This window comes from Cavia porcellus, unplaced genomic scaffold, assembly GCF_034190915.1.
Source record: "Cavia porcellus strain 051 isolate PalLab524CR breed Dunkin Hartley unplaced genomic scaffold, mCavPor4.1 scaffold_4, whole genome shotgun sequence".
Classification (NCBI taxonomy): Eukaryota; Metazoa; Chordata; class Mammalia; order Rodentia; family Caviidae; genus Cavia; species Cavia porcellus.
The window spans coordinates 98850677-98875430 of NW_026947487.1; the positions used below are offsets into that span (position 1 = coordinate 98850677).

Below are 24754 nucleotides of genomic sequence, written 5' to 3' on the forward strand. Positions count from 1 at the left end.
AACAGAAGCACTAAATCTGCTGAAAGAAAGAACAGGTAGAACTCCTTAAGACATTGGTATAGGCAAAGACTTTATAAACAAAACATCAGTTACAAGGGAAATACTACAAAGAATCAACAGCAGGGATCTCATTTTATTAAAAAATTTTTGGACAGCAAAAGAAACCATCATCAGAGTGAAGAGACAACCCACAGAGGGAGAAAAAAATGTTAGCCATTTGTTCCTCAAAGGACTAATATCTAGAATGTAATAAGAACTGAAAGAATCAGATCCCCCAAATTTAAACACCCAATCCAAAAATGGGCATCTGAGATGAATACATACTTCTCAAATGAAGAAGTACAAATGGAAAATAAATATATGAAAAACTGTTCAATATCATAGGTAATTCAGATGCAAGTTAAAACAATGCTGAAATTCCATCTCACTCCAGAAAGAATGGCTATTATAAAGAAATCAACCAATAACAGATGCTGGTAGGGCTGTGGGGGGAAAGGAACCCTTCTCCACTGTTGTTGGGAATGTGGATTGCTGCAAACACTGTGGAAATCAGTGTGGAGATTCCTCCAAAAACTAGGATTAATAATCCCATTTTCCCTCTTGGTATCTTCCCAAAAGAATTAAAAGCACATGCCACAGCAATATATACTGTCTTAGTTTCTTTTCACTTGTTACTGAGACAAAATACCTGAAGAAAGGATTATTTAGCTCACAGTTTGTAGAGGTCTTAGCCCATAATCGGCTGGCTCCAAGGCAGGGTGGCTCATGATTAGGGGACAATCTCTCACGCTGGTGGAAGACAGCAAAGGCAACAAGGGGGCCTTATCAGCATCTTTCTGCCCCTTTTCTACTGTGTCTAGACTGCTGGGATTAGGGCAGTGCCAAACCAATCAGTGGACTGCTTCTGCTGCCACACACCCTTTATCCCAGCATCACACATCTAGATCCAATCACCTTTGAAAAAGCCTAAGACTGCATGAGGGTTAGGGGGACATCTAGGCATAAACCACAATATATGTCCAGCCATGTTCATAGCAGCACATTTCATAATAGCTAAATCCTGGAAACAACCCAAATGCCATCAATCAATGAATGAATAAAAAAGATGTGGAGTTTTTTATACAAAGGAGTACTATTTAGCAATAAAGAAGAATAGACTTGAGATCGTTATAAATGGATGGACCCCAAGACCATACTGTTAAGTGAAATAAATTTTATTAAATTAAATATCACATTGTTTCTCTGGTGTGAGAAACTAAAAGTGTAAATAAGAACTAAAATTAAAATAGAAATTGTGAAATAGGAAGAAATTGTTCAAAAGGAAAGGGGAACTAGGAAGGGTGAGACAAAAAAGAAGTAAAGGAAAAGTAACAAACAATGAAAAAAGAAAGATAAAATAGAAACAAACCTTTGTAAATAAGCAGAGGAGGTCGGGCGTGGTGGCTCACACCTGTAATCACAGCACTCAGGAGGCTGAGGCAGGAGGATAGTCATGAGTTCAAGGTCAGCCTGGGTTATGTAAGTGAGTTCAAGGCCAGTCTATACTACACAGTGAGACTCTGTCTCAAAACAAATAAACAACAACAAAGAAAAACAAAGAGCAAGAATTAAACATACAGGTAATTAATACATATGCAATCCTGGAAAGGGAACCCAGGGTCTTGTACATGTTAGCCAAGTGCCCCACCACTGAGCTACAGCCCCGGTGTTTTTTATCTTCCGATAGGGTCTTGCTAAGTTCCCCAGGCTTGCCTGAAATTTGAAATGTTCTTGCTTCAGCCTACAAAGCAACTGGGATTTACAGACATGCAGCACAACACCCCTCACGTATCCGTTTTTAAAGACGAACAAATCAACAAAAAATATACAAAGAATATGAATAGTTCTCAGGAAAGGAAATACAAATGATTCTCACACATGTGAACAAACGGATCCACTCATAACTAGAGAAATGCAAATTTTCTATTGCAGATTTCCATGGGGCATCCTGGTTTCTAAATATATTGTCCAATACAATGAACTAAAGCTTCAAGGGAGAACAGCTGATTCTAGGGCTAGGATGGGGAGACTACAAAACAAACCTCATAATGTCACCAAATAAGGAGATGGAGGAAATGACCATAGCGAAAATTAGTCCTGTTCTCACCAACTCAAGTAGGTAGGAGCTCCAAGTGAAGAGGCTCCTAATGGTCAAAGTGGAACGACTTCACCAACAAAATAGTAGGATAGTATTTAACTACAATCCAAAGAATAAAGTAATAAATGGAAGAGAAGAAGAAATCTTCCTTAAAGGAACTTTTTTTTTTTTTTAAATAGAGCCAACCAGGACTATAATCCCAGGACTCTGGGAAGCTGAGGCAGGAGAATCACAAGTTTGAGCCCAGCCTGGGCAATTACGACACTTAGCAAGACCCTGTCTCAAAAAAAAAAAAAAAAAAAAAACCAAAACATAAACAAACAAACAAAACAAAAACCAGCAACGTTGCTTCATTCCAGATTTCACCCTGGCTGCCAAACCCTGGGCTGGAGCCTGGCTGATGAGCCCCTGGGGACGTCATATCCTGCAGGAGGCAGGGACAGTGACACCCTGGGGATGCAGGCACCATGTGGGAGTATTTCCTTCTTCTCTCCCAGCCCCCCTAGTTATGACATCCTGTTTTGCTTTCTTTCATAACCCTTTTTGCAAACTGAGGTATAATTTACATGAAATAAAATGATCCGCTTTCAATATACAGTCTGATGTGTTTTGACTTATGCACGCCTCTTTCTGTCCCTGTGTAACCACAACCTCTATCAAAGCAGGGAACACGCCTAGCACCCCAGACTGTTGTCTCCTTCCCCCGCCCCAGCAGTTGCCAATCTGACTCCTGTCACTCTTGTTTATTTCTGCCTGCTCTGCATTTCATTAAAGTGGAGGAAAGGGTATGTACCCTTCAATGTGGCTTCCTTCATTCATCAGAATCCATCTGTCCTGTGGTGTTTATCGGTGGTCCATCCCTTTTCCCTGCTGAGTACTATTCCATCGTGTGGCTCTCTCCTGCTTTATTCCTTAATAATCTGCTGATGGACACGTTGTGGTTTCCAGTCTGGGTTACTAAAGGAAGAGCTGCTATGAAATGGGTCTTTGTAGAGGCAGGTGTTTTTATTTCTACTAGATAAATAATCTGGGGCTGGGTTATACAGCAAGCTTAGGGAACTTGTGAAGAAAAGCCCTAAATCTGGGAGAGTTCTCACACTGCGTCCACACCAGCACCCCCAGCCCTTTGTGCTATCAAGCCGATTTTACAGGCTCCAGGAACCTCTAATGCACGCCTCAGTGCCTAAAGGTGCTGAGTCTCTTTTTATGTTTATATCAGACACTTATGTATCTCCTTTCATGAACTGCCTGTTCAAAGGCAGTTACAAATGAGCCCATTTGTAAACCCGAGGTGTTTCCTTGTTACTGAGTTGCAGTTCAGAACCATAGTTTTCATAAATCTTGCACTCTTAGAACGCTGACCTAGCCTGCTCCCAGGGGCCTGGGAGTCAAATCCAAACGCCAGGGTCTCCCCCCACCCCAGCCCACCCATTTTAGATCAGTGCCCCTCTCCCCTCCTCCTTCCTCGGATACTGCCTGTCTGGCTGTCCCAAAAACAGTCAGATCCTCACCGGGAATCATTGCACTGAAGACTCCTTGGACGACTCAGTGCCTGCTCCCTTTAGCCGCCCCCTCCAGGAACAGCTGAGATTTTCCATGCACCTTAGACCTCTAGCTCTGCTGGCCAATGAACACTGAACGTTAGGAAAGGCTTCTCTGAGCAAATAGGCCTGCATCACAGTCACTGAGGAATCAGGAGGACTTCATCAGATAAGAAGGTAAACAAAGCAGGTAGAAGAGTCTGTACAAATGCCCTGTGGCAGGAAGGAGCGTGGATTGTTTAAAAAAAAAAAAATCTAAAGCTGGAGTAGTAGGAGGGACAGAGGAGGAAAGGGCACAAGAGGTTTTGTTTTGACTATACCAGAGCCAGAGCAAAAGGGATGCCTGAGGTTTGATTTGGTTTTGTTTGAAAGAGAGTGAAAGTGAGCGGGATGATTTAAGCACACTCCTGGCTGCCAAGGTGGAAGCCTAGAGGGCTCTTAAAAGGCCCTCAGGGCACTTCAAGGAGGCGAGCGGAGGCCCAGGGCTGGTACGAAGTGATCAGAGACCTCAGAAAGTTTTAAGGAAAGGAGAGAAAGACGGGCCGGCGTTGGCCTTGGCGATGGACAGACCGTGAAGGGAGAGGAAGGCCAACTCCTGCATTTCTGGATCACAAGGGGTGGGGGCACCCGCCGTGGATTAAGTGCGGGGCGGGGACTTGACAGGGTGCAACTTGACGCCTTGTGTGTGTGTGTGTGTGTGTGTGTGTGTGTGTGTGTGTGTGTGTTAGAGAGAGAGAGAGAGACAGAGACAGAGACAGACAGACAGACAGACAGACAGACGGACAGAAAGAGACAGAGACAGAGTCTGAGCTCCCAGCGGTGTCCGTCTGCGAACCTCCGGGCGGGCGGGATGCGCTGGGGACGGGGCGGGAAGCGACCGCGCCGCCGGAGCCCAGGGGCCGGGCCGGGGTTGCGCCGTGCAGACGCGCGGGCTCCCGCCCCGCAGCCCGGCAGAGCCCCTCTCCGGGCCACCCGAGGCGGCGCTCGCTGGAAGGGGCGCTCGCGGCGGCGGCGCGGTGGGGCGGGAGCGGGGTCTGCGGGCGGAGGGGAGTGCCGGGGGCGGGGCGGGGCGGGGCGGGGCGGGGGTGCGCCCGGCCGGCTGCTTTGGCCTCTTTCTCCTTCCGCACGGCCGCCGGGTTTCCGCTTCCCGCCCAGGCGCGGGGCGAGAGGGAGGCCGCGCGCCCTCGGCCCTGCGCCGCCGCCATGTGGCCCCCCGACGCCGACCCCGACCCGGACCCCGAGCCCGCGCGCGACTCCCGGGGGGGCGCCGCGGTGCCCGGGCTCCGCGCGCTGCTGCCGGCGCGCGCCTTCCTGTGCTCGCTCAAAGGCCGCCTCCTGCTGGCCGAGTCGGTGAGTGCGGGACCGCCGGACGCTCGGCCCCGACGGCGGGCTTGGCGCGGCTCCGAGCAGAGGCGAGCGGGCCGGGGCCGGGCCTTCGGGGGTCTCCGGCCCGAGGCCCCGGTTGGGGGCTAGAGCCGCGCGGCGGGGAAGCCCGGGGAGGGGGCGGCCCGCTGGCGCAGGCAGCCGGGCTCCGGGAACCCGGGTCGGCGCTGTGTGACCTCGGGGTCGGTCCCCGGCGCCCCGCAGCTCACGCGGGGCCCCGGAGAATCCGCAGCCCCGACATCCGAGCCCCAGGGCGCCGGGCAGGGCCTTCGCTCCGCACCCCGGGGACTGGGTGAGGCCGGGGGCGCTGGCAGCACCGCGGCTGCCGGCGGGAGCCAGAGGGGGTGACTTCATCCCCTGCTCCCCGCCCCTCTCAGCTTCTTCCGCCTTCCCGCTCGCCCCCACCCGGCCGGGCTGGCCTTCTTTGTCCACTCCGAAAACTCCCGCACTGTCGCTTGTGGGGCGGGGACGGGCGTCCGGCTTCAGGGATGAAAGGGAGGAGCAGGCCGAGCGGAGGGGGAGACCGGAGGAAGGACTATCTCCAGGCAGCAGCCACTTGCGGCTTAGCTCCCCAGCTCCCCAGCTACTTGACAATACCAGACCTTGTACCCGCGGGGGCTGGGGGATGGATGGACCGAGACCGAGATAAGCGCAAGTGCAGGGGACTGACAGGCGGCCCAGATGAGGCCAAGTGACAGGGGGCTAGGAGGAGGGTGCGGGTCATGGAAGAATTCTGACCCTGGACACCGCCTTGTACCCCTGGCACAAGGAGGGAGGTGGATCGGAAGTCACCTACTTGGCTCCCAAATGAGGCAGCAGGTGGACCCAGAGCCCAAAGCCCAGGACCAGCCTCGTGGCTGTCACCTCAGCCCCACCCTGGAGACCGCTTGGAGCTACTTTGGGGGAGAAACCTTAAATTCACTGTTCATTCACCCCAGGGGCTCCAACTCCACCCTTCCCAGGACCACCTCATGGTAAGGTGTTAGAGGTCAGCTGAAGCCGAGAGGAAGCCTTGGCCTGGCTGGGTGTCAGGAATCCAGGCCGGAGGATCATGGAGAGGCAAGGGATGTTCACTCTGAACAAGGGAGCTGCGCTTGGTCACCCTGCCCCGGGCCCACACAAGAGAGACAGCAGACATGGGCTGGAAGGGAACTCCACCAAGAATTAGAGACTGAGGAAACTGGAATCATCAAGAAGGTGACACCCAGAATCTGGCTTTGATGGGGGATGTGTGGGGGTGGGGACAGGAAGGGGAGAAACAGCAGCCTTCAGTCAAGGAAGTACAGAGTAGGAGATAGGGACAGGGCTGGCCATGGGCTTATGGCCTGCTTTCCCAGAGAGCCTCACAGCCGCCTGTATGTTCAGGTGGGGGCTCAGCTACCCCCAAGACCATGTTGAAGGCAGCTGAGAGTCCCTGGGGACTCCTGGCAGTTCATTTGTCTAAAGCAGCCACAGAGCTTCCTGTGGGGCATCTGGGAGTTCCCAGAGGGCTCCTGTAGCCAGTCCCTGGGTTCTACTCCAAGCTGCTCAGCTGTGGACATCTCTAACCCAGCCACGGTCATAGAAACGAGGGAAGACAAAGGCCTCCAGCAGCCCCAGGTCAGTGTGTCCTGGGTTCACATGCGGGTACCCTCTTACTAGCTGTGTGATGCCATGTCTGGCCCACTGTGAAGAGCTGTGAACAGTGGCTGGACTATGGATGGTAGTGACCATCTGGAGAGATACCCACAAGCCTCAGCAGGCATAGGGCACAGAGGAACCAGCCTTTTGATGTACAGAACTAACAGGGCAGTGCAGGATCCCTCCATTCGCAGCATGTGCATGTGAACAAGGTTACAGTACACCCAGCACCACTTTTCATGATGGCTGCACAAGTGGTGTGGCCAGACCCATGTCAGTGCCACTATATCCTCTCGGATAGATTCTTTGTATTATGCAAATTTGCAAATAAAGGGCTGAAAGACTGGTATTAATAACATTCATACACCTGCCTCTTAGATTGCACAATGGTTAACACTTTGTTATGTTTGCTGGGTCGTCTATCCATCCATCCATATTACGTTTTGATGCATTCATAGTAAATCAGACATCAGTACATTTCATGCATTTGCATTTCAGCATTTATATCATTATCTAAAGTTAAGATTTTGGCTGAAGCAAGAGGATCTGGAGTTTGAGCCTACTCTGGGCAACTTAATGACTTAGACCCTCTCTCAAAACAGAACTGGGAATGTGGCTCAGTGTGGAAGGCACTAGCTTCAAGCCTTGATACTAAAAAAAAAAAGTTTGTTTTTCAGGTAAAATTTACATTCGGTGAAAAGCACAAATCTTCGGTGTTAGATGTTACTTTTTGAAACTGGTTGCTATTTAGCTTTCATTTGCCTCTAGTGGGCACCGAGTTGAGTGAATTCTGCCATAAAGCCAGTAAAAGGGTAGTGGTGGTGGCTGGGGTGAGTAGCCCCAGGAAGCCAGCTCCCAGCAGGGAAGCTCAGCCTTCCAGAGTGGATCCTGCGAGGGGTCAGGGCTCTAAGCCATGCCTAGGGACTGGATGTGGGCCTCATGGCTGCTTTAGTACCAACTGTGTCACCTCACAGCTGCAGGACTGGGCAGGCTGCCCCCCAGCTGGAGCCTCCCTTATTCCTAAGGCAAGAAGAGGCTGACTCTCCCTGGCTTCCCCACAGGGTCTCTCGTTCATCACTTTCATCTGCTATGTGGTGTCCTCGGCATCCGCATTCCTCACAGTGCCTCTGCTGGAGTTCCTGCTGGCCCTCTACTTCCTCTTTGCAGATGCCATGCAGCTGAATGACAAGTGGCAGGGCTTGTGCTGGCCTATGATGGTAAGAACCAGGGGACCCATGAGGTAGAAGCTGGCTGTCATGATATTCACCACTAATCAGCAGATGAGAAATCCAGAGTCCTGCACAGAGCCCTGTCCTGTCTCCAAAGCGCTGGAGGGGCAACTTGCTTCTTGTGAAGATAATCCAGGCCTGCCCTGCAGTAGGACCTGGAGCAGAAAACCTGGAAGCCGCCCGTGGCCACCAGGTGGCGTTGTTGTCTCCAGCAGGGTCTTGGAGGAATGAACCCCAGCCACAGGAATTCGAGCCATTTCCAACCACAGGGCAGGTTAACTGAGGACCTTCAGGGCTCACCCAGACCTCAGCCATCTGGCACCCCTGGCCCAGTTTGATCACCTGGAGGGCCCCACAGCCCTACCAGTGATCACTGCTGAATGGAATGTGTCGTAGAGCAGAGGCAGCAAAGGCTTGAGCTCTGATCTCTTGATTTTACTTGCAGCATCTCTTTACACCCAGCGAGGCAGGGCTGCACCCTCTGTTCCCATTTTGGGGATGAGTAAGGAGAAAGAATGATCTTTAAGTGAATAAGCCACAAGTGTGGGGCAGTGGGGTGCAGGCCCACGCCTCCCTGTCAGCGAAAAGCAAGCAGGTCACAAGGTTCCCATTTCCTGCTTCGCCACATGGGCCAAGCCACAAAGCAAGCTGCAGCCTGGTTTTGTTCATTGTCCACAAGGCAGTGGATGGCAGCCTACCTGGACAAGGGACAAGGCAGTGCCAGCTGCTGGCAGCCTGTAGGGCAGCAGGAAACTCACAGGGATGAAAAAGGGCCAGGACGAGGTAGGATTGTGTGGATGCGGAGTCTGGGGCCACGTGGGGAGCTCAGGGCAGTGTGCCATGCTCTTCTCTCCCCAGGACTTCCTGCGATGTGTTACTGCCGCTCTCATCTACTTTGTCATCTCCATCACAGCTGTCGCCAAATATTCTGATGGGTCATACAAAGCAGCCGGGGTGAGCAGCTTCCTTATCTCAGGGTGGGGCTGCCCAGCAATGTCCCCCTTCTGAAGCTCCAGATGCTCCTCTGAACCCTCCTTTAGGTTGGGACCTGGGCACATGCTTTCCACTTGGGGCCCTAGGTGCCCGAGTGGGATGCAGCAACCACAGAGATTTACTCAACACCCTGAGTTTTGAAAGGCTGGTTGTCAGCCCTGGGTTGCAGCTCATTTCCCTTGCCTCAGAAAGGCTGTGCCTATCCAGCCGTCTGTGAAAGGCCGCCCTTCTCCCATGCAGCCTCCTGGACCTGGGACCTGGGACTTTTGGTGATGTGCCCTGCCCAGTGTTCCCAGCCATATGCTCTGTACATGTTCCACAGGTTTTTGGCTTCTTTGCCACCATCGTCTTTGCAGTTGATTTCTACCTGATCTTTAATCAAGTAGCCAAATTCCTCAAGCAAGGGGACTCTACTGGTGCAGATGAAACCACAGCCCACAGGGCAGAAGGTAGGTGGCTGCCCTAAGTCTTCCTGATTGCTCCTAGGACTGCTGTAGGGGCTCTGCCCGCCCCTGGGGAAACTTGGCCCTCAGGGGTACTGGAGGCTGGGAGGACAGTGTCCCTTAAGGTGGCCAGTCTCAAAGCCAGCCTGTCCTTCCCAGCTAAGCTCATGCATGCTGAGTGCCTCTGGCCCTGCAGTGCTTACTTCCTGGACAAGACCTCAAGGCAGCCAGTCATTCTCAGGATACTGGTCCACCTAGTGTTTAGAGTGGCCCCCTGCCTGTCCAGGGCCCCAAAGGTCTGAGAACCCAGACAGTTACTTTTTCCATGGTCCCTAGGCACAGCCAGATCCACTCATGCTCATTTTAGTTGTATTTTCAAGGAAAAAGCAACAGATATTCTAGCCCCTCATTCAGTTCAGAAAGGCCAGTGCCTATTCTCTTGATGTTAGTTAAAAGGCTGGTGTTTCTGTCTGTGACAACGTAGCCATATCAACCGTCACGCCTTTGGAGGGCTTGTACCTTATATGGCAGGAGCCCTGCAAAAATTTGTCAGGAGTATCTGCAACTGGTATGGGGTCTTCCTTAGCCACACCCTGCGAAGACCCCAGAGTACCAAGCCCATAAGGGCAAAAGAGTAGAGCAGGTGGGAGTGCTGATGTGCACTCCCCACATCCAGGGCTCTAAAGCCCATTGGCCACTTCCCTGCCCCACCCTCACTGCAGTCCCAGGTAGACTTTAAACAGAAATTGGTGCCATCATGGGCTAGCAACTCAGATCTTGCTCAGCATTCAATGCATCCCAGTCTAGTGTTCCCTGTGTCTTCTTGAGCTCTTAGGTTACTCTGGCTGAGCCCATCCTGTGCTGGGTGTTAGGAGTGCAAAAATGCACAGGGCCTTCCCTGGAGGGGCGTTCAGCCCAGATTGGAGTTAGAAACCTGAAGCAGGGTGGTGCTGGACACAGCTGATTATGTTTTGTCCTGTGGGGACAGGAGCAGAGGCAATGTCATGGAAGGTCACTAGGTGGGGCAGTAATGATGAGAACAAAGTGAGAGCTAATGCACAGGGATAAAGCAGCTGAGGCTGAGTCCTAAAGTGCCAGCCTGGCTAGAGGCTGGTGGAGGTGACCCTGGAGCTAGGTCTCAATGGATGTGTAGGAGTATGCAGGCAGAAGAGATGGGGCAAGTGGAGAGAGACTAACGGAGTGCTTACCATCCAGGTGAAGTAAGTCAGGAAGTGGTGTCCCGCCCCAGGCAGGTAGACAGGACAGTGCTCTCCAGGGCATCTAGGCCCCACCTCCAAATTGGGATCTTCCCCACCGAGTGCCTGCTGTCCCCAGGCAGGACCCAGCTGCTTAAGTTTAGGAACCTCCAGGTTCCCAACAGCTGGGCTGCAGGGCCCAAGGGGATCTGTAACCCTGCTAAACATGCTGTTCAGCTGGTCCTTCCCAAACTACAGCAAACATGAGGTCATATGCTCCTGGATGTGGTCCTCAGGCATCTGTAACCTCTAGAAAGTGCCCAGCTGGCCAGCCAGTCCAGTGATGAGTCATCAGTGTCAGTGAAGACTTGTATTTTGAATATTTTATTTTTAAAAAATTGGAGTTTTTTTTGGGGGGGGTTGTTTGTTTTTGGTGCATAAGTTATTGCAATGAAAATACATATTAGATACAAATAAACCAAAATCCACACAATCTTCTCAGTGCAGCCCTGGCATGAGTGAGGGGAGCCAGGACTTAGGGGGGTTCTTCAAGCACTCTGGGAACTCACTCTCCCCAGGCTTGATCCTGAGCCAGCAATAGCTCTGGGACAAACAAAGATTCTTAAGATTCAGGGGCTGGCCAGAGAGGGCAAGCATAAAAACAGTAACTGTGGTGGGGTTGGGGACGAAGTCTGGAGTGCTTTTCCTCCCTGGGGTGGGCTTCCAGGAAGGCTCTACAGAACAGTCTTCAGTAGTGGGGTTTCGAGGAACCCTCAGGACTCATATCACTGATGGGCCCTATTAACATTATACAGCTGTTTGTGACCATAGTATAGAAGAAGGGTGGGGGTAGGGAGATTGAGCCCATAAAATGACTTTTTAGGAAACGTCTGCTGATTTTCCAGAATATTTTAGTGTAAAGGACAAGGAGGTAGGTGTCCTGGCTCTGTCCTGCTGAACTGAGGGGTAGGGTTGAGGCTGGGATACAGATGAACATCTCTAACACCTCCAGGTGAGACCAGCCCAGGGGCCTTGGCCCTGGGGGTGAAAGTGGCCTCCTCCAGGCCCAACCTTCTCTCAGCAGATGGCCGTAATGGCAGAGTCTAGAGTCAGCTGTGGGAGAGGCAGCGCCTGGGCTCCTGCCAGCGCTTCCCCGGCAGTGCCTCCCCAGAGACTGCTCCTGATGCCTGGAGATTCTTGCCTGGCATCCTCCATGCTTTCCTTTCAGAAGAGAATTCCGACTCTGACTCTGACTGAGGGCCCGCTCACCTGGGGCTTTGGCACCTGTACCTTCTGACACAGCTGCTGGAAGCCTGGCCTGGCCATGGACATTGCGATGAGGGGAGGCTGCTGTCTGGGCCTCCCCAAAGCCTCAAGTTTCCATCCTGAGCCCAGCATTCAACACTGCAACCCCGGGCTTGGCTCAGCTAAACCACTCCGCATACCAGGACACTTTGGGTACTCTACCTTCTCCCCATTTCTGTCACATAAACCCTAAGCCCTTTAACCCTGCTGTCAACAACAGGCAGACCACTAGTATCCAGCCTGCCACACCACAGTTTGTGCTGCAGGGTGGGGGTCGCCTATGTCTGCCTAACGGGCCCCTGTGGGCTCTGTCTGCACAGGTGCCGCTGCTTATGCTGACACTTTTTGAGAACACCACTTTAGGAATCTTCAGTTCCAGGAGCTAAAGCAGGGAGAAACTGACCTTGACCTTACTCTCTAGGCATGGGTCTCGGCACCCACATCTGACATCTCACACCCCAGAACCACATCTTATTCAGGTGAGATGACTGGTCTGGGTCTAAGACTCTCAGAGAAGAGCTCAAGCCTCGCTGGCCAGGGCCAACAGACAGAGGGAGCCAGTCAGTGACTGTGGCTTGGCAGCTGGGCGGGCCCAGCTAAACCTCTCCTTTTGCTGGAGGCCAGTGTTCTAAGGACCGTAAAGACTATGTGCTTCCCTGTGGCTATCAGAGCAATTCTGTGACCACCTCCTGAGAAATGAGACAAGCCTTCTGCATTCACCTGAGGACTTAACATTTTTCATGTATCTTTGATGGGTTTTGTAGCTTTTTATAGTTTTATATATATACAAAAAGCAGCTTAACAGATATTTTCTGTGACCTAAGAGGCCCTGTGAATGAGCCAGAGTTCTGGGCCCATGTTTTAGACATTTGTGACTTTATTCTATTTGTGCATGTGAACCTCGTACCCTGAAAAAGCCATAATGGATTAAACCAGACTGACAACCTACTTGAAGTGTCTTGATTGTAAGAACCCTTCTGCCACCCAGAGCAGTAATGTGCAGGATCACAGTTCAGCACAAACTAGTAAAAGACATGGAGAGAATCCCAGCAGCTCTCAGTTTCAGCAATAAGGCACATATACTTCCTGTATGCTCAGGACTAAGGAAAGCATCTGAACAGTGCCCGATTATTTTATTTAATCCTGCAGTCAAGCAAACAAGAGAAACACTAAGTGACGGGCCCAGGGCCCCCTCAATTACATATGAGGAGTATGTCCTATGGCAGCCAGAACCTGGAGCTTTTCTGGTTTGGAAACTGGCTGTACAAGAAACCTCAAGGCTGCAGCCTGAGAGAACCCTGCTCCATGTTCTGGCTCAGGAGAGATGGCAAGAGGCAAGGCCTTCTGCCATAAATGGTACATAGGGCTGAAAACATTAAATCTGAGTGTCAAAAGCCAAGAGAGGCCCAGGGTAGAGTTTCTGTCTACCTTGTCAGCCCAGCAGAGCAGGCACCATGGAGGCCTCAATGCATTCTGTGGACTGCTCTTTTGACTTCCACAGAGCAAGCCGGGGTCCATAGCCTTTGGGGAGAGAGGAAAGGAGACAAAGCAGAGAAGAGAGACTATAATATTTTCACATGTCCATTTATTAAACAAGAACTCCTTCATGACAATTTAATACAATATTAGCGATTAGTGTTGAGAAAATTATTTCCCTCTACATACAAAAATACAGATTTAACACTATGAAAACAAGACAAGTACCATGAAAAATTGGTCCTTCAAAAGAAATAAAGGGGAAGACTTGAGGGCAGTGTGAGGCTTTGTCTGCTGTCAGGGACAAACTGACAGGAGCAAACACTTTGGGGTTCCCATTCCAAATGCAAAGGGTCAAACCTGAGAGCCTGTCAGAGTGGGAGGAAGCCCCTGGCACAGCAGCCATGTCAGGGTGAGAGGCCAGGACGGCAGCTCTGCCCCGCAAACCACATGAGCCCAAGTTTGCCCAATGCCCACCACCTCAGAATGCCCACAGCTATGTCTCTGGACTGCCAGAAGAAACAGACTTCAGACACAAGGTGTGGCAGTCTTTTACACTGCCCTAAAAAGTGCCACTAGGTAAAGTACCAATGAGTGAGCCTATCAAAAGTTAGGACTTAGCTGTTTGACTGCACTTCCTTCATTTTCACAGAATTAATGTTGACTCTTCAAAAGAACAAAAAAAGCAAGCTATAATTTCATGTTTCAGTATATCTGTACCTTCCTCCACAAAGGCTCAGTTTACCCAAGACTCTCCTTGACCAGACAGAACTCAGCCTGCAGGGCGGGAGCACAGGGAGCTGCTCGTCTGCCTGTGCCTTGGTTCCCTCCAACTCCTCATGAGCGCCCCTACTGCACTCAGGCCTAAAGCCTGGACAGGGCCACAAGTCCACCCTGAGCATCCATAACTCCATCTGAAATCCAAGTGCACGGCAGGGCTGGAGACAGGTTGTGGTGCTCTAGGACTAAGCCAATGCTGGAAGACCCCGGGCCACGTAACACCTTGGAGTCTCGAAAGGAACAGGGCAAGGAGCCAGGCTTTCCACAATTTCAGACCCAGCAAAGGGGAAGTCATCATACATGATGGGCTTTTCTCTCCTTTTTCAATATAGGACAACTTTTATTGTTCAAGGTGAGTGGTGGCTCTTGAAACTGAGCAAATGGTTAAACAATGCCAAATGCAATTATACTGACTCATACTTATTTCACAGAAATATACTTTTACTCTCAGACTATTTAAATAAGCAGAGACAAGATGTAGGGGGAAATTCAACGGAGAGATGAGAGTAGCCAGGGGATTTTTTTGTGGTTTTTTATTTGTTTGTTTTCTTTTTGAAAATACGAATTTTAAAGGGAAAATGGTCCAAACCACAAGACCAGCATTGTTGAAAGCAATATTAAAAGGACGTAATCTATAACATGCTACAAAAATAGTGTTATCTGTTTTAACTAAATGTACATCTTTTTTTCCAATTCCATGATCGACAAGAGTGCTTATGTGATACACGGAAGGCACCAAAGGTGTAGTGATTATTTATCTTAAAATATACAAAGACAGAATTGCCTACTATGAAAAAAAAAAGTCAAACCTGTAATAAATAGTTTAGTATTTCTGCCATGGGTTCCTGAACCCCTACAAATTTCAACATATACAAATAATTTTAATCCCTATCATTCTCTTAGAGGGAAGCATATGAAAATCAAGTTATGAAAAGCACTGATTTTATGCAATCCATCGTGATTTGAAGACTCATTAAGTGTGCAGTGGATGAAAGAGCTGGACTCAGGCAGCTCCTCTTAGATCTGGGCCAACATGGGGACCATCCTGGGCATCCTGCCCTTGCCCTCGCCCGCCCCAGCCCTGGGACCAGCCCATTCTCCTTTAATGCTTTTCTTCTTTACTTCCACAGAGAAGGAAACAGTCTTGAAATTTGCAAAGTCAATTGTGGAAAAATTAGGAAGACACGGCCAGTGAAGGGAAGCAGCCATTAGTGAGGCCTGGAAAGGTCTCATGTAGACGCAGGGCTCCCACGTATTCTTAGGTCCTGGCTTTCCTCTCTGCCTTTCCTGATTAACAGGAGTAACTTCCTACTAGATGTCAGTAGCAGCTTCCAAAGACAATTCAGATTTGATAGTTTCAGATTGTTACCAAAACCCACATAAATCATTATCAGGATGTTGTTTTGTGTAGTCTGTTTTCAGGAACAATTATGAAAAGAAACTCAGATCTGTCCTAACTCCCATCAACAAAGCTGACCTACATGGTTTCAGACGGTTTTTATCATAAATACCAGAACCATAAAAGCTCTGATAGCTCATCAGAGTCCAAGTAGTATTAGCCCTTAACCAAAGTTTGTTCCCCTGAATTAAAGTCTCAGGATAAAAAGCATGGACAGCAAAGTAATGCACTGAAATAGGTAAGCTATTCAAAGGCCCGTAATCTAAACTTTGTTCTAAACAAGTTGCCAATGTCAAGGTCAGTGGGCTTGTAGGTCATTTTTTTTCTTTGCTGTTATGTTTATGGAATAAGAAAAAGTAGAATGAAAAAAATCCCAAAGGATGAAAAAAAAAAAGTGTCCAAATGGAAAAAGATACATTCAAGATAAGGGAAAATATAGGACTTTCTCTGTTTCAAGCCCAGTGCATATACATGTGCTATTTACTGGCATGAAGAAAAGTCCAACAGAACATTCGTTTTCAGAAGAAAATTCTAGATCTAATAAACTATTTTTTTCCGAGACAGGAAATATAAAAGGTTTTAAATAGAGGGAACATAAAAGGTCAAATATTTCAAATTACTTTCCCTACCAGGCAAGTCTTATGATTTCAAAGGTACCTCTGCTAAGAGACGAAACAAAAGAACTCAGAGAATCAGGAAGGTTTACAAAGTGAAAGGGTGGCCTTCAGCTCTGTGTCCTGCCAGGGCCCTACGCTAGTCAGTCACCTGCTCAGACCCACACCGGCTGCCCGTTGCTCCCAATGTGCAGGTCTTGCCCCAAGCTGGTCTGGGAATACAACATCTCACTTTGCTACAGACACGAATACAGGCAGGCAGTTAACTGAGCACGTTTCCCTAGCAGCCTGGGGTTGTAAACACATCTAACGCCTTCAAGGGTTATCCAAGGGTCACTCATGGCAAGCAAGAGCTCACATACATGTACAGATAAAAGCAAGGGCTTTGTCGCCACAGAGACTGTCTGTGGTTTAACAGAAGTCTGAATCACTAAGAAAGCATCACAAAGGCAAACAAAACCGCATACTTCAAGAAACCATGAATGTTTACACCTGAGCCTCGAAGCTGTAGCTAGTAGGATGGAGCACAAGTTGGAGGCCAGACATACCCGGCCTGCCCACAGGCATGGTCCTTTAGGCAGGAGAATAATAATGGCATCCCAGGGCCACACCATTAGAGCCTGGATGGGCCTTGCTGGTTTCCCTGTGGTTGGCTCTGCACACACCAACTCTCCTGCTCAGTGGGCTAAGGGAGACACTGCAGTGGAAGTGAGCAGGTTACTGTATTCTTGCTTTTTTTTTTTTTTTTTAAATAAGCAATTTGCCTTGGAAGTCTGATTACTTTAAATCAAACTTTAATAATATTTTAGTCTGTAACCATGTTTGCCCTTTCTAGGGGACCAACAAGTGACTAGGTTTGCATAATTATAGTATCTCTGGGTGAAAGGGAAAGGATATTGCCTCCTCCGTGCCTTCAGCAACATGAGGAGAGGGGAAGGGAGGGAAAGGAGAGGAAATATACAACCAATCAACCAAATCACTGCCAAAATAAACTTTCTCTGAAGGTGGCAGTGTTTATATCCATCAAAATCACCAGAGGTCCCACCAAATCCTGGAAGGCTTCAGCCTGCGTCTGTACAAACATTCCAGGATGGAAAAAACACCTGCGGTTCCTTCAAGCTTTGCTCCAACTTCTGTGAAAGTCAATTCATCCCACCAGAACACTGAGAAAACTGAAAAACTAAGCCTCAGCCTTAAAATGCCCCAAACCTAAGTGACATTGGTATATACTGGATCAACTAAATGCAGAAATACATTTCCTTCCATTTGCAAGGAAGTCATTCTAATCTAGACCATCTTCTGTTGGTACATAGAGGAGGCAGAAGAAAAACACGGTACCTTGCATTCATTGTAGATGACCATATTCCTTTCATGACTTTTCCTGTCTGTACACTACATCAGTCAGACTGTACAGGTCACTTCCGGTTCTAGTGGGAGCTAATTAAATAGTATAGGAAAATACATTTACAAAAACCATGAGGAAGCCTCATGGCACAAAGGATATTAAATAGTTACAGGGACATAAATAATTCCAACGAGTCTATCACTAAGATGCGAATTAACTCCTAAATCTCTCTGGGCACGAGACATCATTGCTTTCTATCCCTCAGCATTTCTGGTCTTGATGGGCCTCAGAACTGTTTCTTTCCACTGACAACACCTCCTTGGGAGGCCAATCAATGGTTTCCTTCACTGGATATTAAGTTGGTTTTATTGAAGTGACACAGAAAAACTTGGGCAACAATCTTGCCCGAATGATATTCTTCTTTCACTCTTACTTCAAAGGTGGCTTTTATTGGGTCCAAGTAACTTGACTCCCTGCAGATTTCTCAGAAAGCTCAGGGTATCCTTCCTAGTGGGTTGTCTCTGTGGCCCTATTTTAAATGGAATTCTCAGAGGGCAATAAGCCCAAGTTTAATTATGTAGACATACTCAACAAATGCACAATAAATATGTAAAACTATGAGATAAAATCCAGATGTCTTCAGCTCCCCCCACATCACTGCATATAACAGGTTCAGCGTCTATAAAGTATGTTGCTGACTCATGACACACACACAAGAAGAAGGCTCTATCGGCCTCATGCCCAGCTGTAACGAGGCCAGGCCACCCACTGTGGTCAGTCCCTGAGGCAGCCAGGCTTGAACATATGGCCTGGGCCATTCCTCAGGAAAGACTACAAAAGACTGGAGTGTGCTGGACACTGGGATAGGGGGCTAACTCCTAACCCTGGCCCTCAGACCCGACACGCCACCATTTCTGTGGAATCCCCAGCCCAGTGACACTACCTAACCAACACCCCTCTCCTCCCTGTTAAAGCAGACACTGCTCTTCCTTAAAAACACAATGCCACACATGCACAGGGACACCTCTTCACACTCTCCTACCCCTTCCTCTGGGCCATTTCCTACGCGGTACACAGCTAAGACTGTAAGTGGTCCTTAGTACAAGATGTCAAAGTTTTCCAGACTACTGCAAGATCTTCCCACCAATGGTGTCTTTTCCTTGATAAGGGCTAAACACAAAATATTAGATCTACAATGACATCTGTAAACATTAAAACAGTTCAAAATGTGAAAACCTGACAAATTATAACAATTTTCCCATGAAAGATACAATTAAGTCTTTTAACAACCACCACAATAACAAAATTACAGCACTGCAGGGGCTCATTTAACTCATTCATCACAAAAAAAATAATCTTCACTTGATCAACAATCAATCAAAAACCTCAGTAACTAGGATTTTCCCAACAATCTCCACCACTGGTGTTCATAGTAATGAAGCTCAGGTACCCAAATTGGTAACTGGTACCCTCTGACACATCAGAGGAAGGATGTGTCCTGGTGTAAATTCAAGTATTTTTAAATTCTAGACAGATCTATTCAGAATCATCTAAAAATTCTTCTCACGCATTAGAAAATTAGCACACATCCCTGAAACAGGTATGTTTGTGTGTGTGTCCTGATTTGTAATACATACACACAAACACTCCCATGTGTGGTCCAAGAAGCCAGCAAACAGGCAAGTGCTTTGGCTGGTGGAATGGACTGTGTTTTTTCTGTGGCTGTTACCTGAGAAGGTAAAATTACAGAAACTGCAATTCAGCCTCAGAGTGTTCAGGGTAAGCAAGAAACTGTCACACAAGATGGTCCCTATATTCTTGGGACTGAGGAAGAACCAACTGATTTCCTAGCAGGGCAGAAAAAAGGGTAACCTTCCTGTAGTCAGAGGTCTCATGGAACTGTCCCACAGGACATCAGTTTTTCCTGTCCCTGCAATTTTCAGGCCCAGTGAAGATATTGACCAGCACATTTAATGCTAAGACCCTCAGAGTCCCAGTGACTTTCAGGCCGTTCTGGTTGTCTTGATGCCCTGGACATGGAAGACAAGGAAGGCAGGTCCTGGCAGCCAGACTCAACATGCACCCAGAGCACACCACGGGGCTGCCCAACTGTCCCAATCCTGCACCTTCATTTCTTCATGTCTATTTTCCCCTTCTTAGCAGCCCTGTGTAACCCAGCATCTTCACTCGTTACAAATACATATGACAGCGTGGCTCATGGGTCATTTAGCTGGCTGCTCCTGTGGCTGTCCAATATTAGAGGAGACAGGCCTGTCCAGCCCACCATGGACCCACCCACAGGGCCACTCTGGATACCTTTTTCCAAAGTGAACTTTTACCAAAGAGGACAAAATTCAGCTGAATCACATGGAAGTCTCGTGAGCAGAGGGAAAGAAACTTTGACTGGAAGGATGGGCACAAGGGCTGGAGGGAGGTGGACTCCAGCAGGACTTCATGTGTCCAAGCGCTGGATCTCAGGACGACTGTCCACATCTCTGGACTCAGTGCGGGCTCGGATGTAGTCATTCGCACTCTGCTGACGGATGCTGACTCTCCATTTCTGTACGGCCAAGAATGTGCTCGCTGCATAGGCTGCTGTTGCCAAGAAGCCAAATATCTAAAACATAAGGCAGGGTTAGCATTGGGCATTTCACCTGGCCCCCGTGGTTTCAGAGACCCGAGCTGTGTCAGTCCCTTCTAGCTGTAACCCCCGCCACCCATCCTATTGAATGTAGAGCTCTCACACCTGACTGAGGTTGCAGTCATGTGACCCACAGAAACCCCAACTAAAAGTCAGCTTAGTATTATATACCTTTTTCAGTGTTTTGGATCTACTTTTTTTTAAAAAAACAAAACCAAAAAACCCAAATCATAAAGTATCTTTCACTGCATGCACTTTCATGATCTCTCATCCTGGACATGCAAATATAACATAGACAAATACGACATGCAAAGAATACCAAAGTCTCATACATGAGCTCCAAATCAAGCCACAGGGCCAACTTGTCAAATCTACCCACTACCTGCTGCCACTGGGCAATGCCAGGTGAGATGCAGCTGGGGTTGGGTTAAATATTTGATTGTTTCATAATCTACTGACTGACACTGGCAGAGAAGCTGGCTTAACATTTTTGAAAACCTTTTAATGCCCCTCAATTATAAAAAAGATACATGTTCTTTATAAATAAAAGCAACAGAGAAATGCAGAGCACAGGGAGTGAACAGCTTCTATTATTTGGTATCCCCCGCTCAGCACCTCGGCACCTCAACAGCTCAGTGGCCAGCAAAGAGCTAAAGGAGGATGAGTAGGCACACGTGAGAGGATAAGGGACAGTCACAGGATAAGTCACAGGAGTGCAAAGTCAGCCTGCATCTTAACCGTTCAGGGTTGCTTACCAAGGCAGCAATTTCAGCTCCGGTTTTGTGGTTTAGAGCAGCCAGTACAATTGAGGCAATAAAGAAAAAGAAAGTGCTGAGTCCAGTGTTGACCAAGTCCTAAGAAAAAGATAAAAAAAAAAAACCAATGGAAAAGAATCATTCTAAAAGCAGATGAACTTTCAAAATGGGACCCACAATACCCAACTTCCAGTGGCTCTGTATCTCAGTCATAGTGTCGCATAAGGAAGACCAAAAACAACAGTTTATGATGTTACTGGGCAAATCACACTGCAAAAATCTACGTTTTAACATACCACATTACCAATTCTTGTCAGCAACTAAAAGTTGTAGTACTAACAACTGTCTACAATTTTTGTTGTCTTTTTATTTTACTTTTTGTGGTGCTGCAGCTCAAACCCAGGGCCTCATAATGCTAGGTAAGCACTAGCATCACTGGGCCACATCTTCAGCCCTCTAACCCATAAGATGCCCAGGTCACCTTAGACAGGCAAAGTGTAACAGTTCCAGTGTACTGACATTGGTACAGTCCCCCACTACATCCTGCCTGTAAGTGTGACACTTAAAGTACACCGGTCTTCATACACTGAGGACACTTTCTTATATAGTCTGTTAAAACTTTGCATTGCTAAAGCTGGAAAACTTCTTCCTCAACTTCTTGCAATGCAAATAAGGTTATACACCCCATGTTTCAGAGATCCAATGCCTATCTCACTTGTGGAAGAAACACAATACAGTGATTAAGAATCACATCCAGACCAGGGGAGGAGAGGTGGGTGGGGTTGAGAGGTGGGTGTCATGTAAGCCCAACCTGCAGGGCTTACATGACACAATTTTCTGGAAAACCACTTACCAAAAGAGAGCAAAAATTCTGAAAAGATTCATGTTCTACTTAGAAATTCATCTTAAGTACTAGTGCAAAGAAACTGTTAGTATAAGGATGTTTTAAAATAGCTAGAAGCAGCCAGATGTGGTACATACCTGTAATCCCAGTACTTGGGAGGCTGAGGCAAGAAGATTGCCACAAATTCAAGGCCAGCCTGGGCTACAAAGTGAGCTCAAGTCCAGCCTGAATTGTTTAGTGAGAAACTTTCTCAAAAATAAAACTAAATAAAAACTTAGAAGCAAACAAAATACTCAAAAATATATGATCCTATTAAATAAAATGGGATTTCCATAGTGGTAAATGATGCAGTCATTAAAAATAATCAAGTGGCTTTATATTCAACCTGGAAGACACTTGTAATAATTTAAATGAAAAAGGATGACTACTTTATGTTTGAGGGGGGTGGTACTGAGGATTGAGCCCAGGGCCCCACACATGTTGGCAGGTTACACTGAGCTATGTTCCCACCATTTTCATGGCCTTAGTGGCTCCATTTTACTCCACTCATGTATCACAATATAAATGTATATATGAAAAACAATCTAGAGAAAATACAAGGGTTTATACTTGTGTATTTAAACATACAACTTAATCACAATGAAATTTTAGAACATTTCAGCACATCACATAAAATCAAAACCAAGACCAAACCTTCATATCCATTAGCAATCATTCTCCTACCCCAGGCCCGGGCAACCACTAATCTGCTTCCTGTCTCTGGATTTGCCTATGCTGGATATTTTACATAAATATAATTATATAATAAGCTGTCTTTTGTTTCTGCTTCTTTTAATATAATGATTCTAAAGTCTATTCCTGTTGAAACTTGGATCAATACTTCATTCCCTTTCATTACTGAATAATATTTCACTGTGTGGATACGCTATCTTAAGGTACTTTTCTCATCACTGAAATGACACCCAAGTTAAAAGATGAAACTTTATTTCAGTTTGTAGTTTGTAAAGGTTTCAGTCCACAGCTGGTTCCAAAGCAGGGTGGCATGGCAGCACATGGCAAGCAGAAGGCATCAAGCAGCAAAAGCAGCAGCAGAAGCAAGCCTGCCCTTTCCTTTTATCCCAAACAGGCTACAACCCTTGAGTGGTGCTCCACACACCCAGGGTGAGCTGCTAAAATCCATTCAGCCATAGCAGAACTACACTGACTCTTACAAGTGGACTAATTTAATACCATGCACCCGAATCCCAGTATCACATGCTCTAGATCCAGCCAGCTCTAAAAGGCCCACTTATGAGTGCATGAGGCTTTGGGGGACATCTAGACACCGGCCACGACACACATCGTACTTGCCCTTTCACCAGTTGATGGGCATGTCAGTGTTGTTACTTTTGAGTTATTATGCTAACACAACTATGGATTTACAAGCTTTTGTGTGGGTGTATGTTTTCATTTGTCAACTTGGGTTCCACAAAAGACTCATTTTACCCTATTTCACCAGGCTGGCTCTGTTGAGAACAAAAACTCTCCCAGCCAAGCGCAGCTTTCCAAGCCAGCTTGATGAGTTGTGCTCCCCTTTCCTGGGCAGATGACACAAGCTGCCATCAACAGGTACCATGTCTTCCAGGCTCATACCACGCCAGTGTCCACCTGTGGGATACGCTAGCGCTTTCAATTGCTCCAAAAGAGTGGAGACTCTGGAAAGGAGCCAAAGGATGGGAAAGTGTGCTCAAGTGACCACACACCACGCAGCCACGGGCCCAGCTAATGCCAACCAGAAGGCAAGGGAAGATACCATCTTTCCAGCAGAAAAGATGGACTTCAGTTATGACCAGCAGTCAACAAATGGAAAGTCTTTCATGGTTAAAATTGGAAAGATGAGCATTTCAGAAAGCTCACAAAAATATGTATCTCTGGGGTCAAATAAAGGCAAGTATAAATTAGTACACTAAGATACACTTAGTATACTTTAGTATACTAAGAAATCTGAAACACATTAATGCTGTCAAAAAGCTTATAAAAACGGAACTCAGGGCAGAGTTGAAGCTGGTGGTGTTCACAGGAGAATGGTATGAGACTCAAAGTGAGACAAACATCTCAAACTGGCAGCAGCCCCTCTTGGTTTTAGAACTTACTATGAGCCTTCATTCCCATTTTTGTTTGTTTGTTTTATGTTTAAGAAAAATACTATCTCCATTTTACCAGTGTGACTTGTTCAGGGTGATACACACAGCTAAGCGCTGCCTTAGACTTTCAGCCAGCCAGGTCTGCCTGACTCAAAGCCTCTGATCTCAACCTTGCCACCAGCTGCTTCGATGTCAGGTTGGTCCTACTGCAGGGCTCCATTCGCTCTTCAGCCACGCCTCTGCTCAACAGGTACTAATAGGGAGAACCTCAAAACCATCGCCACTGGGATTCCGGTGAACAAGGAAACCACCTTGTCCTTGCCTCCTGAGTGTGCATTTCAGCTTAGACAGGTTTTTGAGGCTCACATGAACTCCCTGTTCACTACACTATCGGCTGAAGTCACAACTTGTAAGCACTTTTTTTTTCTTTATATATTTTTTTGGTCTTTTTCATTTTTATCAGTACCGGGGATGGAACTCACGACCGCCTGCTTGCAAGGCAGGTACTTATGCCGCTGAGCTAAATCCCCAGCCCCTCGTAAGCATTTTTTGCACATAACACAAACCTTACTCAAAAAATAATTGAGGCATTAAAACTATTCACAAAAGCTTAGACAAAATACTTGCAGTTATCTTGAAGTTTTAAACTATAGTGTAAATTTAAGTTATCATCACATTTTGCTCAGCTTTCAATGCCAAGACAAACCATTTTTTTTCTAGATTAGTAATTCCTTCATTTATTTCTCTCTAAGAAAGTTTTGCATCAAGATAACATAGGGACCATTTTCTCAAGAAGACCTTTCCCCTCCCAGTTGCCTTCGACTTAATAATATTTTTAGGCTTTTCAAGTTATTGGTAACTTCTTTATATTTTCAATTATTCCAGAATCAATATTTTTGCAGGTGGTTTTGTATGTAGACTGAATAACAT

General features: G+C 47.5%; 2 protein-coding genes across 2 annotated transcripts in view; one reads left to right on the forward strand and one right to left on the reverse strand.

The window, feature by feature from the left end:
• Positions 1-4786: 4786 nt before the first annotated feature.
• Positions 4787-12795, forward strand: Cmtm3 (CKLF like MARVEL transmembrane domain containing 3). Its single transcript, XM_063247459.1, has 5 exons — positions 4787-5028; positions 7743-7898; positions 8769-8864; positions 9226-9352; positions 11771-12795. The coding sequence occupies exons 1-5, from the start codon at positions 4882-4884 to the stop codon at positions 11797-11799; spliced, it is 555 nt and encodes a 184-aa protein (XP_063103529.1). The 5' UTR covers positions 4787-4881; the 3' UTR covers positions 11800-12795.
• Positions 12796-13415: 620 nt separating this feature from the next.
• Positions 13416-24754, reverse strand: part of Cmtm4 (CKLF like MARVEL transmembrane domain containing 4) — a 56357-nt gene continuing 45018 nt past the window's right edge. Inside the window, exons 3-4 of the mRNA XM_003471938.5 lie at positions 20858-20956; positions 13416-20078 (exon numbers count right to left, since the gene is read on the reverse strand). Coding sequence (XP_003471986.2) covers positions 19914-20078; positions 20858-20956 — 264 coding nt within the window. The 3' untranslated portion in view covers positions 13416-19913. The remainder of the gene's footprint in view (positions 20079-20857; positions 20957-24754) is intronic.